Source organism: Triturus cristatus, chromosome 7 (genome assembly GCF_964204655.1).
Source record: "Triturus cristatus chromosome 7, aTriCri1.1, whole genome shotgun sequence".
Classification (NCBI taxonomy): domain Eukaryota; kingdom Metazoa; phylum Chordata; class Amphibia; order Caudata; family Salamandridae; genus Triturus; species Triturus cristatus.
In genome coordinates this window covers 817,349,733-817,369,056 of record NC_140590.1, presented here as the reverse complement: position 1 = coordinate 817,369,056, position 19,324 = coordinate 817,349,733, and the positions used below count along the sequence as shown (strand labels likewise).

At 44.6% G+C, this 19,324-nt stretch overlaps 1 protein-coding gene across 1 annotated transcript; it reads right to left on the bottom strand.

Moving 5' to 3' along the window:
* Positions 1–1,513: 1,513 nt before the first annotated feature.
* RPS14 (ribosomal protein S14) lies at positions 1,514–7,743 on the bottom strand. Its single transcript, XM_085617709.1, has 5 exons — positions 7,640–7,743; positions 6,581–6,731; positions 6,155–6,316; positions 5,309–5,385; positions 1,514–1,616 (listed from the first exon to the last, which is right to left on the bottom strand). The coding sequence occupies exons 2-5, from the start codon at positions 6,727–6,729 to the stop codon at positions 1,549–1,551; spliced, it is 456 nt and encodes a 151-aa protein (XP_085473835.1). The 5' UTR covers positions 6,730–6,731; positions 7,640–7,743; the 3' UTR covers positions 1,514–1,548.
* Between the last annotated feature and the right edge of the window lie 11,581 nt (positions 7,744–19,324).

The window sequence follows — 19,324 nt, the reverse complement described above, 5'->3', positions numbered from 1 at the left end:
CACTATTTACATAGACTGTATAGCACCAGCGCACTTAACACCCACTTGACGCACTGCACCATTTGGGATCACCTTTTTACTTATAAATTGGCTTGATCATGACATTGCAGTTATTCTTTCAATTGCTCAACAAATTGAATAAAAGTAGTTTATAAACGGAACCAAATCTGTTAATGGTTAAACATTTTCCTAAATTAGAGATTCACATTTCCACCCTCGAGGGACCAGTTGTACTGAATTACGGATGCCCTGTGTGTGCGTATAAATATATATATATATATATATATATGTATATATATATATATATATCTCCCCCACAACACCGGGCAGCTCTTCAGCACCAAAGATGTAGGGCATCCCGTTACCTCCTCACACTGCTTCTTCAATGTATCGCCTTTCTCTCCCGCCTGTATCCGAGCCTTCCAACAGAAGGAAAGGCAGGCGTAGCGGCTTTGTGTTCTGGGGAGAGGCAGTGTAGATCTAGTGGCGATCAGTTTAGGTGTTTTTTTGTGAAACACCTTGAGCAGAAATGGAATGGACTACTTTCCATAAATCAGTCCTAGGTGCATACTCAAGGAAAACGCTGAAGGATAAACAGCACATTGAAGCCACAGTACAATGGAATGTGTCAGAGTTGGAAATCTATTCCAATCACCACATTTTTTCGGTGCAATGTCGTAATTTTTACGGGGGTAGTAGAGGGAGCTGTCGAAACATAACGAACAGGATAATAATCCAGAGTGTTGAATGTTTCGACTACCGAGCTGCACCCTAAAAAAGGCGGATCCCAATGGCAGAAGAAAATCTCAGGAGAAGCAGTTGTGCTAATGTTCTGGAACATGCGCATCTACAGCCACACATGCTACTAACATGTATGCATGCTCACTTACGTGTACCATCACTGGAGTGTCATACATTTTCACAGGGGTTTTACGGTGATACACCATATATACCAAAGATCTAGACCCCACTGTATCAAGAGGGCTATGAGCTAGGCATTCACATTTGGCAGGAGAAAGCAGCATAAATGGTGCAACCAGACAGCAGCAACAAGCTGATCACTAGAGAACGCAAATTATCAGGCAATGCAGGAATACTTAATCACACAACTCGTCAGCACTAAAAGTAGCATCAAGAAACCTTTAAAGACAAAAGGTATGTACACCACACATACATTGTCGCTACACATCCCTCATCTCAGAATCACAGACTGGTATTACATGGCACAACATTTGCCCACAGGAGCACTCCTTTTGTGATCTATGACAATAACGAGCTTGCCAGCATCCCAAAAGATTCAGGGAGTTGCCAAGAACAATGGATGTTGCACTACACAGAGTGTCCACATCATAAGTAGCCACAGGACCTCATATCACCAAGAGACAGTATCGATACATGTCAAGCATGCTGAATTATAGATAATCCTGTTTCACAAGCATCAAAAAACGAAAACAAATTTCTTCAATAATCATGTGCATAGTAGCTTGTACAGAAGACAGCAATACCAAAAGCGTGGCTTTATATATTTTTTTATTTGACAAACTAAATTTACAGACGACGACCACGGCGACCGCCCTTTCTGCGAGTGCTGTCGGAGGGAATTGGGGTTACATCCTCTGTGGAGAGAAAAACAGTAATTGTTATATCATCAATTCACAGCCGGAACTTCTAACAAAGCAGGGCACTACAAGCATTTTCATTCCACGTTTATAGGTAAATTCAATTTTTACTTGCACCAGGAAGATAATTTGCAAGACCATATTTAAGTACTAAATACGAGTCCAAGTCTAGACTTTTGGGACTTGAATATGCATAGTATCTGCCAACATAAAGGGCAGACATATAAAAACTACGTTGGTGTAAATGGCAGCAGGTGCCACATTCTGTATGGAAGTGTATGTGAACATCATATCTGCAAGATGTAATATGCTGTTTATTACCACTGCTGACTGCCTTGGCCCATGAGACAGTCTCAAGTGGAGCACAACTACCCCCCCCCCCCCCAATAGCACATTACACCACATACACAAAATGTCAGAACTATCCCCAACCATAACTACGACAACATTTTACCCATTTAGGCCTGGTTGGATACTTGGAAAGAGGGCAACAAGTAATACAATGGGTTTTTAGGCGATTGTTTTAATTGATGGGAAACCAAGGTCATTGCATTTTAAAGGATGGTTATATGGTCTTGTGTGTCGCCATTAGATTTGTGATAGGACTAAAGTAGAATTTCTGTTTGACTGCAGTGCAACATGTAGCATAGAATCATTATCCAGGGTGCATTTTTTTGATGTATCGACTTTGCTGTCAAACCAGCATTTTTAATTGCCGATTGAGGGGTTTTAGTAAGAGTATGCCCTTTTGGTGGCCTAGCCAGTCATTTAGATACTGTGCTATCCATTTATCCTTACATATTGACCTTCCCCCCACTTATTCTGCTGTAACATGTTGAATTTACACTATGTGACAAAATACATTTTTTTCGTTTAAGACATGCAGTTAAAATGCTGGCCCGGCCAAAAGAACACAAAATATTTTAATGGGAATGCCTTTGAAGTTATCACTTTCAATGCAAACTTCCCTTTTCTTTTATAACGCTACTTTCATGGAAGAGTTGAAGAAAGGCAGCCTGTTCAGTAAAGCGGTCCTAGTCTCAACTTACTTATTCTTTTACTGTAAATTGTTTCATGTTGGGATTCTCTTTCCAGTATAAGAGACAGCAACCCAGAGTTGCCCAATTATTACCCCAAAAAACAGCCAGATCTCTGCCAAGGCTCGTTCTGGTCAGTGGCAAATCAAATCTTGGACACTAGCATTTCAATACAAGTGTCCAAACAAGCTGGAGTGCCATCTCATTCCGTGGAAGGAAAGGAGAGCGAGAAAATAGGTTTTAGTATTTCCAACACGGGTGTCGACAAAAAATAAAAAGATTTTCCTTCAAGCTTACTGCCTTTGTAAACATGGGTTGGAAGAAAAAATAACTCAATTTAATAAACGGCTGTTTAAGGCAGATTAAAATATCAGTCAAACGCTAAACATTTGTTCTAGATACGACAGTTGTCTGCTATATATGGTAGAAAGCCTTGAATGGGGTTAAATGGCAGTACAGGTGGCACTTTATATGTAAAAACTGGGAAGACATTTCATGAAATAACTAGGGTGTGGCTTCAAAAATCAAATAAGACTTCGGTTTTTCTGGAGCATGCCCATCTTACTCACCAAGTCTCCAGAGTGCAACTTTTGATGACCGAATAAAACTACTAAATAAATTAAAACAATTTGCAACTTGAAATTGACAGAGAACCTAAATGGAACTGGAGTCGTTAAGTGCAGCTACAATGGCAGAAAATCCAATACTGGGACTAATTTTCTGTAAAGTTTAGAAGCCGGAAAGGGGAATGAATGCAAAATGCATAGAGTACAACAAATGTAATATTCACAAACCTTTTGATTTGCCATTCCTATCCAGGAAACATCCATACAGGTAGTTTCTAGGGTGCACACAGGTCGCTACTATGGGGTGCACGGTTGGGGAATAGAGAAAAATATCCTCCCAGTAGAGATCATTAATGGGAGCCCAAGCAGATAACTGCTAAAGTCAGCTGCTATTACAAAGACCTCTCTCTCAATAGTCCATCCAGTGCCATACCCTCACGGATTAATACATTATGGAAAAGATCCACGGGACAGGACACAGCAACAAAGTAATCCAGTTCCTAGACCTCAGCTAGCAAATAGAAGCAAAAATCATGGATTTCTGCAAATCAGTAGGTAGCGCATTAAGAAATCTTTTAAGAACCAAAGACTACGCAAATTCCAAAAGTGATTTTTGGAGAGAACTTCAACAAGCGAAAGGAACGGTAAGATAAGGTTATCATACTGACTATCTCCCCATAGTTTTGGTTGGGCTAGTCAAATCGTATGATGCATATACATATTAAACTTCGCTCACTAAACATTCACCACATTCTGGGCGATGCCAATTTAAAGAAGTAGGTACAAATGTAGGAATTAACTGGTTTTAAAATTACTAGTTTAGGAAATTGGTTAACCGGACGGCAAAAGTGTTATTTGTTACAAGGGTTTGACTACAAAAGCTAGTGAGCAGATGTCGATTTAGCAAGGCAGCCCAAAGCTTGCACATTTTTTATATTAATCTGACAAATGTCTGCAGACATTTGGGTTTCCTACAGTTACTATACAAACTGTAGATTTTCTATAAGCAATGTTGCCAACCAAGAGTCAAGAACTTTTGGCAGTCATTTCTCAAGAGAGAATTTGACAAATGCTATGGGGGAAAAGAGGATAATATCCGCTGCTTCCTACCTGTAAAACCAATTGTATTGCGCTTAACAAGCTATTAAACAGCCACTAAATGGCTTTGCAGGCCACTACATTTAACACACACTGGAAGGCTTTGCAAGTCATTTTAAAGAAGACTCACAAGACTGAAAAATGAAACTTTCTGCCAAGTCCTTGTTGGGAGGCAATAGAATAGAGGAAGCTCTTGCTGGGAGGCAATAGAATAGAGGAAGCTCAATGGCACTTCTGCACTAAAACGATTGCCACGTTCTAAATAACGTTTCCCTTATCTCACATTCGTGAGATAAGGGAAGGAAACATCTCTGAACTTGAGACAAGATGGTAAGGCAGGCCACTGGAATTGGCGATTCTGCAGCTACTGCTTTTTATTTTATGCATGGATTTGCCACATAATTTTCAGATCACAAAAAGTTGCAACGTGTTCCGGCTGTGGAAAGCCCCCTTGCGAAGGCTGTCATCTTTCAGTCGCTGGTTTGTACATTTGGTTGTTAAATTGGAAATACTGAGGTCAAATCTTAGCCCAGACTATTACAATGAGTAAAAACTTCAAAAATATTGAAGTAATACGGTCAACAATTGTGCTGCATAATGGGGCATATATTGTTTGCCATATAATTCAGTTCTATTCTGCTACACAATTCCCGTGGCCTAGTGTAGGAGATCACTCTATAAGTTATTGGCGGTGGGGTTTCACTGCCCTATCAAATACTAAGTAATCTGATAATGCATTTAGAAACCTTGCCCAACGAAAGAGGATTTAAGGGCAGGCCAGGTGGAGATTGCTGGTGTTTATGTGAACGCAAAAGAGAGAGAAACGGTCTGCTTTCAAGATGCATTATAGTGAAGGATCACTGGATTACCGTACCAACTACTGTTCTAATAAATATCACAGACAAGACACTATTTCTTTGCAAAACAGCCAGATCAACAACGAAGGAACCAAAAGCAACAATTGAAGATCAATGATTAATCAGCTTACCGATACGACCGATTTTCATTCCAGAACGGGCCAGGGCTCTTAGGGCTGACTGGGCACCTGGTCCTGGTGTCTTGGTCCTGAAAGTAGAATGAAAATGTTCAGCTGCATGACAGGCCTTCAAGTGCTTTTATTACTTAAACAATGAACAGCACCACATAAACTCGGGGTGAAAGCCATAGATGCTTTCTAATTACTGTGATCAAAGTTATCTTTATATGGCCAGCTTTGTCCCAAATAGCAGAAACGGCCCAAGTGCAGAACAAAGATGGGCTGAGAGAAACAAAAGAAGATTGAGGTGCATGTTCCTAAATCAAGGTGACAAGGAGTTTAATTAAGCAAGGGTGCCTTGCCACCCACAGGGTGGAACACACATGGCAAAATGTGCTCATGTAGAGTTTATGGTTGCCTAGTGTTTCTTGAAGAGCAGCAGAAGAATGGAAGGGTGCGAGTTTCTACAGTACTAGTATGGCGCTTTATCAATCCTTGGTAGACCGTGCTTTCAACTTCTGTTCTTGATCTTTGCACCTATCATACATTCACTGCGAACACAACTTAAAATACTAGAGAAAACATTGCACTAACGTGTTACTGAAATGAAGTTCGAACAGACGTTTATGGGTGGTTAAAATACAGTGTAATATCGCCATCAAGGAGCTCTATCTCGAACTCACGAAAAGATTCACCCAGAGAATAAAAAGTCCCTTTTGAAACCGAACTCACAATTACAGATGAATACTTTGGTCCAATAGGCACATCTTTTTGTAAAGCGGTTGCCGTACAAGCCCCACAAGTTAGTCCAAGTGCATCAACCCCAAGAAAATTAGTCACTGATGTGTGCTCACTCACCTGTTTCCACCTGTTGCGCGTAACTTAATATGAAGGGCGGTGATTCCAAGCTCCTTGCATCGCTGGGCCACATCCTGAGCTGCCAACATGGCGGCATATGGGGAGGATTCATCTCTGTCAGCCTTCACTTTCATCCCACCAGTCACACGACATATTGTTTCCCTGGAAAGACGAGGATAGTCATCAGAAATGCAGATAGAAAAGCAACAAGGACAAACTGTCAGGGTGATATTCACGCTAGAAAGAAAATGAGCGTAGGAGCAAATGGTGTGCATTTCAGGGTTTCAATCAAAACCGAAAGCATAGTTTAGGTGAAATTAAATACATTTCAAAGTGATATAGTTAAGCAGAGCAAACCGTGGATTGGATGAAGCCACATGGTGGAGCTGTGATTAACAGAATACAAGCAATACCAATGCGACTTACTTGCCAGACAGATCGGTGACATGGACGAAAGTGTCGTTGAAGGAAGCGAATATATGGCACACTCCAAACACATTTTCACCCTCCGCAACTTGAGGTCCCAGGCTGATGACCTGCTCTTCCTTCTTTTCCTTGCCCTTACGAGGAGCCATTTCTTAAGGAAAAGACAGACTGGTCAGACAAAACGCAATGAAGGCAAAATAAAAAAGGAAGGTTTCCATCACATTCGTAATTAAATCGTCCATAAAATGACTGCCATAATGCAAAAAACGTGAGCGTAAACAGTGAGCGACAAACTCAGACCTCATTCAAGTAACATACAACGGAACCGTTAATATAAAATAGTCATATTTTCCGAATTCCATCGGCTAACAAGCATTTACAATGCAATGGTCTCGGCATTGGTAAAGTTAGAGCTATTGGCATTGCTCATGACATTATTTTTTTTTATGTTTTTGTTTTTAAAACATTTAAAGAAACGGCATTGTTATTTACAATGTCAATAGCTTAATCACTCTCAAATGCGAGACCTATTGCATTTGCACCCACACACAGATTAAGCTATTGACATTGTAAATAACAATGCCGTTTCTTTAAATGTTTTTAAAACAAAAACAAAAATAATGTCATGAGCAATGCCAATAGCTGTAACTTTACCAATGCCGAGACCATTGCATTGTAAATGCCAGAAAAGCAGACAATTTACAGTACAAACATTACTGAACTAAATAGTACAAAAAATAAGGGAAAGCCGGCAGGAAATAGGTTTCATCGTAGAGATTACTTTAAATTACTTCGCTAACACTGGAAGCTGCAGAGACGTTGTCAAGCAGAAGAGAAGCATGATCCCCGGTGTGCCATAACCTACACAGCAAGAGAAAAGACTTTCGCCAGGGAGCAACAGAATTACATTTTTTCCAGGTCGTCCGGCATCTGGCTTTCGCGATACCGAGGTCAACGTGTAGCCTAGAGACTTCATGATCCAGATACGGACACAGCAAAGGGACTCGAGTTGCGGAATGCAGAGGATTACAACGGATTTTCACTGCAGACATTACTTACTTCTGCTAGTTCTCGCTGAATCGCTACCGGAAAGGAAGGAACGTACGACGCGAGGGCATAGGTTACGTATTTACACCGGAAGTACTATAACGAGCAGTTGAAATCGACAAAGGACGCGCTTAAATAAGCGTCACACTTTAGGCTTAAAGCAGCAAAATAATTTGGATATTATTGTATATTTTGGGCTACTACTTCAAAATATATTATATTTTCGTGATTTGTTATGAAGTCAGCTATTAGCCTATGAAATGACTAAAACGAGCATATTTGTATATATTGCTGCATTTTTTTTACATTATCGTAGTATAAAATGTGTTAACATTTTTCTTTAGGTTTTGTGTATGTTAGATGGAGTGTGTAACACATTATTGCCTGATTAAACTGTACGTTTGAACTATACAAGAATCACCAGCTGTCATTCAGTCTTTCTTTTGTGTCTTCTATAGCACGGAGTCTCCCCTTGTTACTTTCACCGTCTCGGGGCGGGGCTGGAGCGGGTTTGTGCATGCATCGATGTTAGGCACTGTCCGTTTTCAACCCTTTCAGCTATTGCTGCTGGAGACTGCTGGCAATGAGCGTGCTTATACTCGCTTAAAGACGTTATTTTCCCAAATTGACGCCACCATGTTTTCCATTTGTGTATTGGCGCCTCCGATGGATCTGTTGTGTTTTTGAATAGAGCGATTGTGGTGCTGCAAGTAGTGGAATATGTTTTAACTGGCAATCATTACACTTGTGGTTGTTCTACAGCTGCAGTTTCTATGTATGGCGAAAGGGTTGGCACTGGCTTTAAAAGCCAAAAATCTGATTGGCCGCACTCTGCTAGTCCTATCAGCGTGTTGCCCCAAAGAATTGTGGTCCATGAAGTAGCGTCGGCGGGTACGCCTATGCCAAAAGTTTAAAATGAAAATGAGTGTCGCGTTAGCCATCCCTGGACACGTGTTTCGAGGTAGTTGCCTCTCGTCAGCAGGGAGTAGGTATGTGTGTGGGGTTGCTGCATAGGCTGCCAAAAAATATTCTCAGGTAAAGTACCACTCAAGGCGCGCAGGTGCGTAGCCATGGGCTCGTCAGCCCCACCGGCTCAAGGGAGCCTGAATATAAACAAAAATCTGATTGGCCGCACTCTGCTAGTCCTATCAGCGTGTTGCCCCAAAGAATTGTGGTCCATGAAGTAGCGTCGGCGGGTACGCCTATGCCAAAAGTTTAAAATGAAAATGAGTGTCGCGTTAGCCATCCCTGGACACGTGTTTCGAGGTAGTTGCCTCTCGTCAGCAGGGAGTAGGTATGTGTGTGGGGTTGCTGCATAGGCTGCCAAAAAATATTCTCAGGTAAAGTACCACTCAAGGCGCGCAGGTGCGTAGCCATGGGCTCGTCAGCCCCACCGGCTCAAGGGAGCCTGAATATAAACAAAAATCTGATTGGCCGCACTCTGCTAGTCCTATCAGCGTGTTGCCCCAAAGAATTGTGGTCCATGAAGTAGCGTCGGCGGGTACGCCTATGCCAAAAGTTTAAAATGAAAATGAGTGTCGCGTTAGCCATCCCTGGACACGTGTTTCGAGGTAGTTGCCTCTCGTCAGCAGGGAGTAGGTATGTGTGTGGGGTTGCTGCATAGGCTGCCAAAAAATATTCTCAGGTAAAGTACCACTCAAGGCGCGCAGGTGCGTAGCCATGGGCTCGTCAGCCCCACCGGCTCAAGGGAGCCTGAATATAAACAAAAAACTCTGATTGGCCGCACTCTGCTAGTCCTATCTGCGTGTTGCCCCAAAGAATTGTGGTCCATGAAGTAGCGTCGGCGGGTACGCCTATGCCAAAAGTTTAAAATGAAAATGAGTGTCGCGTTAGCCATCCCTGGACACGTGTTTCGAGGTAGTTGCCTCTCGTCAGCAGGGAGTAGGTATGTGTGTGGGGTTGCTGCATAGGCTGCCAAAAAATATTCTCAGGTAAAGTACCACTCAAGGCGCGCAGGTGCGTAGCCATGGGCTCGTCAGCCCCACCGGCTCAAGGGAGCCTGAATATAAACAAAAATCTGATTGGCCGCACTCTGCTAGTCCTATCAGCGTGTTGCCCCAAAGAATTGTGGTCCATGAAGTAGCGTCGGCGGGTACGCCTATGCCAAAAGTTTAAAATGAAAATGAGTGTCGCGTTAGCCATCCCTGGACACGTGTTTCGAGGTAGTTGCCTCTCGTCAGCAGGGAGTAGGTATGTGTGTGGGGTTGCTGCATAGGCTGCCAAAAAATATTCTCAGGTAAAGTACCACTCAAGGCGCGCAGGTGCGAAGCCATGGGCTCGTCAGCCCCACCGGCTCAAGGGAGCCTGAATATAAACAAAAATCTGATTGGCCGCACTCTGCTAGTCCTATCAGCGTGTTGCCCCAAAGAATTGTGGTCCATGAAGTAGCGTCGGCGGGTACGCCTATGCCAAAAGTTTAAAATGAAAATGAGTGTCGCGTTAGCCATCCCTGGACACGTGTTTCGAGGTAGTTGCCTCTCGTCAGCAGGGAGTAGGTATGTGTGTGGGGTTGCTGCATAGGCTGCCAAAAAATATTCTCAGGTAAAGTACCACTCAAGGCGCGCAGGTGCGTAGCCATGGGCTCGTCAGCCCCACCGGCTCAAGGGAGCCTGAATATAAACAAAAATCTGATTGGCCGCACTCTGCTAGTCCTATCAGCGTGTTGCCCCAAAGAATTGTGGTCCATGAAGTAGCGTCGGCGGGTACGCCTATGCCAAAAGTTTAAAATGAAAATGAGTGTCGCGTTAGCCATCCCTGGACACGTGTTTCGAGGTAGTTGCCTCTCGTCAGCAGGGAGTAGGTATGTGTGTGGGGTTGCTGCATAGGCTGCCAAAAAATATTCTCAGGTAAAGTACCACTCAAGGCGCGCAGGTGCGTAGCCATGGGCTCGTCAGCCCCACCGGCTCAAGGGAGCCTGAATATAAACAAAAAACTCTGATTGGCCGCACTCTGCTAGTCCTATCAGCGTGTTGCCCCAAAGAATTGTGGTCCATGAAGTAGCGTCGGCGGGTACGCCTATGCCAAAAGTTTAAAATGAAAATGAGTGTCGCGTTAGCCATCCCTGGACACGTGTTTCGAGGTAGTTGCCTCTCGTCAGCAGGGAGTAGGTATGTGTGTGGGGTTGCTGCATAGGCTGCCAAAAAATATTCTCAGGTAAAGTACCACTCAAGGCGCGCAGGTGCATGTTAGATGGAGTGTGTAACACATTATTGCCTGATTAAACTGTACGTTTGAACTATACAAGAATCACCAGCTGTCATTCAGTCTTTCTTTTGTGTCTTCTATAGCACGGAGTCTCCCCTTGTTACTTTCACCGTCTCGGGGCGGGGCTGGAGCGGGTTTGTGCATGCATCGATGTTAGGCACTGTCCGTTTTCAACCCTTTCAGCTATTGCTGCTGGAGACTGCTGGCAATGAGCGTGCTTATACTCGCTTAAAGACGTTATTTTCCCAAATTGACGGCACCATGTTTTCCATTTGTGTATTGGCGCCTCCGATGGATCTGTTGTGTTTTTGAATAGAGCGATTGTGGTGCTGCAAGTAGTGGAATATGTTTTAACTGGCAATCATTACACTTGTGGTTGTTCTACAGCTGCAGTTTCTATGTATGGCGAAAGGGTTGGCACTGGCTTTAAAAGCCCCCGCACGAGCCTAGCCCTGATAATATTTGGCATGTTAATCATACTACAAATATTTGACACGTTGTCTTCAAAATTAAAAAGAAAGCATAGTTGTTTAACATGCCAAACCGCTTCTCCTTAGGACATCGGGTTGTGTCTCTGCAACAAGAAGTATTCATTAACAGTGGTCGTTTTTAAACAGAAACTGAGAAGCATTCCTGCCCCTGCCTTGATAACAGTAAATGTAAATGTGTTTGTACCTATATAGCGCACTTCTACCCAGGGGTCTCATAGTGCTGTATTCATACCACTGTGGAACCCTTCCTGGTTTTCCTGTGAGATGTCCACTCCTGGGCACCCCCAAGGTGAAGCCAGGCATCCTAGCGCTGTGGGGGCCATTGTGGAGATTAAGCAAGCTATTGCCCAGAGTTGCAGAGTGGGACCCATGATTACAATAGGCACCGAGGCGAGAATTATCAGGTACGGGGAAATTGAATCCAAGAGCCACCGAGGCGGGAATTGAACCCTGGGCTAGACCTCTGCATCAGGGTCTGCCGCTCTAACCATTGAGCCACACTTCTCCACAGTACTATTGGTGAACTAGGAGGTAAGTCACTAGTCGTGTACCCAAGGCTTTAAGTGGGAGGAAAAAACTGGGAGGGCTCTCAAAGAGGCGTGGCCAATGCAATTAAGGGCGTGGCTTAAAACACATAAGTTATAAATCTGCTCTTATCAAAGTGTGCTGCCCGACTTGTATTCTGCCCTTTCTGTCATTGCATCCAGATATGATACAACAAGTAACATCATACTCCCTTTAAAGGATTTCCCTTCCCCTTCAACGCTCACCTGGCATGATGTCATGCCGTAACTTCTCCACTAGTGAGCAGTGTGAGCAGCGCACATCGATGTGTCTGCTGATACTGCCAGGGCACAAAACAGAGCCCAATAGAGACCCGTTTCGAGGCCCCCTTTAAAAAACTGCCAGTGCTCAGCACCGGTGAGACCTGGCCCACTTAAAGCCCTGCGTGTACCCTATATGTGATCTAAATTCTTACTGTACACAGAGCGACATTATAGTTCCTTAAATGAAACACGAGGATTTTGTACAGCGCAGATCTTGAACTCACGTCTTTGAAGGTGTTCTGATATGTGATGATGAACAACAAGCATTAGCAAAGCCAATAGGTTTTGCCTATGCAAAATCTACTGGCTTTGTCAATGTTTTTTTTACAAGTTGCACAGCAGCACATGCTGCTGTCCAATAAGTTTTAAAGTAAAATAAAATAAAAATAGCACAGACGCGTCCAGCATTCACCACATCATAGCGCTTTTTTAGGTCTCACCTGACCCAGCGCATGCGCTGGTCTGGCGGGACTTTTAGTGAGGGTTCAAAAAATGCTACCATGGCCAGCCTAGAGCTACAGTGCATGTGTGCGGGCGCGCGCTTAGGAGCAGAGGCACCATATGCAAACCTCATCATGCTCATTAAGCGCCCGCGATCACTTTCACTTTTGCCCGCGATCACTTTCGCGGCGCCCCTTTGATGTTCTTGTTCAAAGAACATCAAACATCAAAGAACATGTTGTTGTGTTAATGCTTTGCTGCGCCTGTTTGACTTACAATGTGCTTTCTCTTTCCACAAACTCGATGTTATTTTGATATGCTTTTAGTATTACTGTCACACACACAACCACACACACACAACCATAACCACACACATACACACACAACCACACACAACCACAACCACATACACACAACAACCACACACACACACAACCACACACACAACCCCACACATAATCACACACACAACCACACACTCAACCACAACCACACGCACAACCACACACCCACTACCACAACCTCACGCACAACCACAACCACACACACACACAACCACACAAACACAACCACACACAATCACACAACCACACCCACACACACACAACCACACACAACCACAACCACACACAACCACACACACACAACCACACACACACAACCACACACAACCACACACACACAACCACACACACAATCACACACACAACCACACACAAACACCCACACAACCACACCCACAACCACACCCAACCACACAACCACAACTACACACAACCACCACACACACACAACCACACACACACAACCACACACACACAACCACACACAACCACACACACACAACCACACACACACAACCACACACACAACCACACAAACACAACCACACACAAAACCACACACACAACCACACACAACAGCACACACACACACAACCTCAACCACAACCACACATACACAACCACACACACACAACCACCCACAACCACACACACACACAACCACACACACAACCACACACACAACCACACACAACCACACACAACCACACACACAACCACACACACACAACCACACACACACCACTACACACACACAACCACACACACACACACACAACCACACACACAACCACACATACACAACCACACACACACAACCACACACACAACCACACCCACAACCACCCACACACACCACACACACAACCACACACACCACACAACCACACACACACACACAACCACACACACAACCACACCAAGCATTGGCATAGCCAATAGGTCTCACCTTTGGGACCTTATAAGTGTTTAGCCACACAACAGTTGATGTGGTTGCACCAAGGATATTGTGCTGCATAACTTAATACTTAGAAGGTCCCAAAAGCGAGACATATTGGCTATGCCAATGCTTGTTTCCTTTAAGCCATGTTGCACAGCAGTCTGCGTGGTAGGGCAATCCAAATGTGCAATCTCAGGGCTAGGGGTTGTTTTAAAAGAATGATTAACAGGAGGAGAGTAGGAGTTGCGGAAAGCAATGGTGAGCAGGGATAAAAAAATAATTGCAAACGAACAACCGCGAGCGGGTGTGAAGGAGAGGGACGGCAGTGGCATGCACTCAATAAGAGTGCATGTGGAAATGTAAAAAAAAAAACCTGCAGTGGAAAGGCACAGCCTCTGGACGCAATACTTGGTCCAGGCCCCACAGCAAGATGAAGACTCAAAGCAAAGTAGGAAGATGGAGGCGAGGAGGAGGGGCTGACAAATAGGAAGCAAGGAAACAAGAGTAGCGTGCAAGCCAGCCAATAGTAAGTAAAGCTAAGCAATGACCCGGCTTTAAGCCCCATAGATTATTATTATTTTTTTAATTCAAGAGATTTATCAAGCGCTGTGCAGGTGAAATGTAAAAACAGATTCCTCAATATGAAAAGGCACATGGAGACGGTTCCTTCAGGGTTGCAGACTGGTCATGAAGCCTCTCTCTGCCAACCATACTTGAGAGCAGCAATTGGAAAGTACGCATTCAAGAACATTCCATCATTTAGGGTCCGAACTACACCCATCAGGGAGTACAGGGCACATTGAAACCACTGGGCCCTGGGGCAGGAGCAATGTAGGCTGTGTAAATACCACTCTGAATCTGTTACCCATATCATATGTTGCTGCGCATTCTTATCACAACAGAGACTCAGGTATCCGATGGCCTATCTTTAAGCAACATGAGATAAGATCATATAAGGAAGAACTATTATTCATATATACATCTGCTACTCCAAAAGTCCTATCACTGTTTGGCAAATTCTTTGCGGAAGTGGGAAGACTATTACGAGAGTCTGGATCAACAACGAGGCTCTCTCGCCGGAGGAACTGACAATCCTATAAACCCTCAATGGAGCCGCCACTGGCCTGCACGTCAAAACGCAACAAAACTGCAGGACTCAAAGCTGGTAATCCCATAAGCTTACACACTCGAACAAGCTTGCACATGTTGCTCTGCTACCCATTTAAACAATCAGGCACCAACCTTTTTCAAACATTTGCGAACTTGCACAGATTTAAAATTTCGATACATTTACATTTTTAATATTTTTGCGTGTACCATCTATTCTAATGGACAGAATCAAATAAACACAGTCATCTTAATATATAGTTCCAAACTAGGGTCTGCAAAAGAGCCACTCAAAGACCGATGACAGTGAACCTACCTCAGATGAAACTTTTAACTTCTTGCTTACATTTTTTTAAATTCGTTGTTAAGAACGAACCTTGTGTCCACAGCTATGATCAGATACAAGTCAAATAAGACACTTAAACAACGCACAATGTCTGGTCCACTCCTGCACATGGATTTAACACTGTTAAGCTTCTCTCAATAATGAATTCTGTTTTACTATGTATAATGTTTTATTGTGATAAAAGATTGTTATGGTTTTAATTAACTGAACAATAAATTTCAATCACTAGTCCTGGGTATATTTAGCAGCTGCCTCATGTGCACACAATGTTTGTCAAACAAAAAATGTTCGTATGCTTTCTAACATAGGACAGGCTAAATGGCAGTCAATTTTAATATTCCCACCCGGCTGAGATTGTGTCTCTGAATGCAGGGAAATGGATGAAATACACTGCAGCAGGGTGTCAAACTAGCACAGTCATCAACACAATATGTGAACCTACATAATGAAGGCATTATCCATACACAATTGCTTGTGAGCCTTTGTAGGGAGGTAGGATCCTTCTAGCATGGTAACCCCACTTATTGCTTGGTGTCAGTGTGTTTTTAACCTAGTCGTCTGGAATCCTACTAACCAGGACCCCAGCAACTGAGCCTTTTCCCATAAATTGACTTGGTATATACATTGGTACCTCCACAGTTGGCTAGTGGTGTACGCTTAAAGGTCCCTAGTATATGGTACTGAGGTACCCCAGGGAGCTGCCATGGGGTACAGCATGCGTTATGCAACCTCTTGGAGTACACTAAAATTGTGACTATAGGCCTGCCATTGCAGCCTGTATGAGTTAGTGCTTGCACCTCTCATGATAGATATATGTTTCCTTATATCTGAGGGCCCTGCACTTAAAACCTATATCATCCCTATGGTAGGCTCTTCAGTCCCGAGGGCAGGGTGCTTGGTTGTAAGTGTGAGGGTGCCCCTGCATAAGCAAGGCACCCCAACAAACCCTGGAGTCCAATCATCTGCTTCGTAAGTGCGGGCAGCCATTTGTAGACATATAGTGGGCATCAGTCATTACGAGATGCCTAACTATATAGTGGCTGCACCAAACCCAGTCATGTTTGGTATCAAACATGTTGGAATCATACCCCAACACCGATTCCAGTGTTGGAAGTATGATCCCATGTACTGGGGGTTTCTTTGGGAACCCCCTGTCCTCCTGGTAACAACCTTCCAGGGTCTTCAAGCAAGCTAGTGCTGCTGCCGACCACAAACATGATTCTGAGCCAAGCTCGAGCAGGGGAAGGTAGAACAATAGGTTTACTGTCACAGAGAGGTGTGCCCACCTCCCAGACAGGACCTAGTGGATTGGGCTGGGGTGTGGGCGCTTGCCAGCGCCACCAGACTGGATTGAATGGCATATTTGGTGCCCTCCTTGTATACTCCAGTTTAAGCCAGTTCACAGAGCCCTTAGCTCCCGCCCTGGCATGAAACTGGCAAATGACATAGGAGTATCCTCCCCTTTTTCCAGCCCCTTCTCTGGGAGGGACCCCTGAGTTTTTCCAACCCTTTCCTTAGGGTACTTAATGGCTTACCTGTGGGTGGGTCCCTAGATTTGTCGGGGGACAAGACTTAACCCTGAAACTATGTTGCTCTTCAGTCGTTTGGACACTTGGACTTTGTTGGACTTCGACTGGAACCAAGATTGCACATTGGAAGACTCCTGCTGCTCCTAGTCTCACTGTTCTTCAAGTCTTCTTCGTCTGTGTCTGTGCTTCTGCCATGTTCTTCAACAGATCTGTGGGCATACAAGGACACCTGAAGAAATCTCCCTTGGAGTGAAGGAGTCACTCCCCTGCATCTGCAGGCACTGCAATGAAGCTGACCAGTCTGCTGCTCCTGTCATCCTACAGACTTCCTGAAGCACAGCGACACAGGTGGTAGTTGTGCAATTCCCTCAAGGCCTACCTGTCCTATCTGCAATTATGAGGCCAGTATCCTACGTTGGAACTGCTGGGACCAAACCCCTGTGCACCATTTTGACTGGTTCTGCACTCCAGAGATCTTCTGGGTACAAGATGCTCCAGCCTCCAGCATCTCTATCCTCCAAGATCAGCGTCCTCATGCATCCTCTACCCCTTGGGCCTTCTTCTTTGGTGAGCTGCTTGAGGTCTTCTTGTACTCCTGTGCCTTCCTGAGAGTCTTCTACTGCTTCAGTGGGCTCCCCTGCTTGCTCGTGGCCTGCTCTGACTCTCCTGCTGTTGGTGAGTCCCTTGGAACTTGCTGGTTCCTACGTTGCTCCTTTTTCATCTTCCATGTCAGTTGCAGCTACCAAGGCTTGTTGGTGCTCCGGCCGGACACCGACCACCTAGTCACTGACATCCAACGTGGGACAGCTCGTGTACAGCTCCATGTCTTCCTCAGTGTCACCTGGTCCTCACAGCTCCAGCAACAAGGTCACAGTTGACTTTTCAGAACCTCCCGACATCGGTGGGCCTTGTTTCTCCATGCCTACTGGTCACCTCTGAGTGGCTGCTTGCAGGTTCTTCACTTACAGAATCCACCCTTGTGTTTCACTGGACTCCTTCAACATCTTCTCCAGAGGCATCTTCCTTGAAGTCTCCCATTATTGTCTACGGCAGGTTCCGATGTCACCTAACTCCTATGTACCCGGCTTCCCTGATGTAGGTAACCTGGTTCCTGGGGCATCCACGGGTGAGGTGGCTCTCCAACCTCTGTCTTCCAAAGGTTTTCTTCGGAGTCCTCCGGGAAGGGTCCTTCTCTAAAACTGCAACTGTGACTTCTCCATTGGATACGTAGCTGTGTTTTCACTCTGCACACAGTCTCAGTGGGGTTCCTGGGTTGGGTCTTCTGGTCAAAGTCCCATTCTCCTTTGCAGTTCACATTCCACTTTCTTAATATATGGTTTGGTCTCCCCCTGGAGACCACTGTATTCTGTGCTACTTGCCTGATTGCTTTTGAAGTATTCTTGTGTATTGTATGGATATCTCCTGATAGGAAATATACCAATGTGATAGTGATATTATGTAGTAATAAATGGACTTATTTTTGCTGAACACTGTATGTTTTCTTTTTTCATCTAACTTACATTACAGATTAAACTGGTAAAACAAACTGCTTAACAGTCCTTCAAGATACTAACAAATGCGAAGAAATTGCCAACTTTTTCAGTGAAAAAATTGCAAAAATTGACCGTGCTTTCCTGTACACCCAACCCTCGCTCACCTCTCAACTTCCCCTGGATACCACACCTCATCCACCCCTCCCCTTGAACACTCCCCTGACTCCCTCGCTCCTCCTCCCTTCACATACCCCTCCTGAGCCCCCCCACTACCTTACCGCTAAAAAACAACGCCTCATGGCACAATTTCCACTCCGTCTCTGAACGGGAAGTCTTTAACATCCTAGCCAAACTCAAACCTTCCTCCCACACCCAAGACCCTCTTCCCTCCGCACTTGTCCAAGATCTCAAACAAGTCATTGTCCCCCACTGGACCAACATCATTAACGCCTCCCTCCTAACAGGGAATGTTCCCATCTCCCTTCAACTCGGACAAATCAAATGACCCCAACGACCCTAACAATCTCCGCCCTATCTCTCCAAAGCCCTTGAAAAATGCGCCCTACTCCAACTGGACAAACACATTGACACGTACAACCTTCTAGACCCTCTTCAATCTGGCTTCCGCAAAGGTTGCAGCACTGAAACCGCACTGCTCAACATAGTCGATGATATTCACTTAGCCCTGGACAAGGGCGAGACCTACCTACTCATCCTTCTTGACCTCTCCGCGGCATTTGACACAGTTTACCACCCTACTTTACTCAATACACTCAAAAATCTCTTCGGCCTCAATGGCACTGTCCTTAACTGGTTCACCTCCTACTTCCAACATAGAACCCAACAAATTAAAATTCAAAACTGCCTCTCTAGCCCAACTCCTTTCTCCTTAGGTGTCCCTCAAAGATCCATCCTCCCCCTGCCCTTTTCAATCGCTTTATGGAACCCCTTACC

Bases quoted from the DNA above. Each gene is read 5' to 3' on its own strand.
- RPS14 (XM_085617709.1), bottom strand. From the start codon at position 6,729: ATGGCTCCTCGTAAGGGCAAGGAAAAGAAGGAAGAGCAGGTCATCAGC. The intron at 6,317-6,580 runs GTAAGTCGCATT...TCGTCTTTCCAG, and splicing joins GTCACCGATCTGTCTGGCAA to GGAAACAATATGTCGTGTGA. The intron at 5,386-6,154 runs GTGAGTGAGCAC...TTCTACTTTCAG, and splicing joins CGCGCAACAGGTGGAAACAG to GACCAAGACACCAGGACCAG.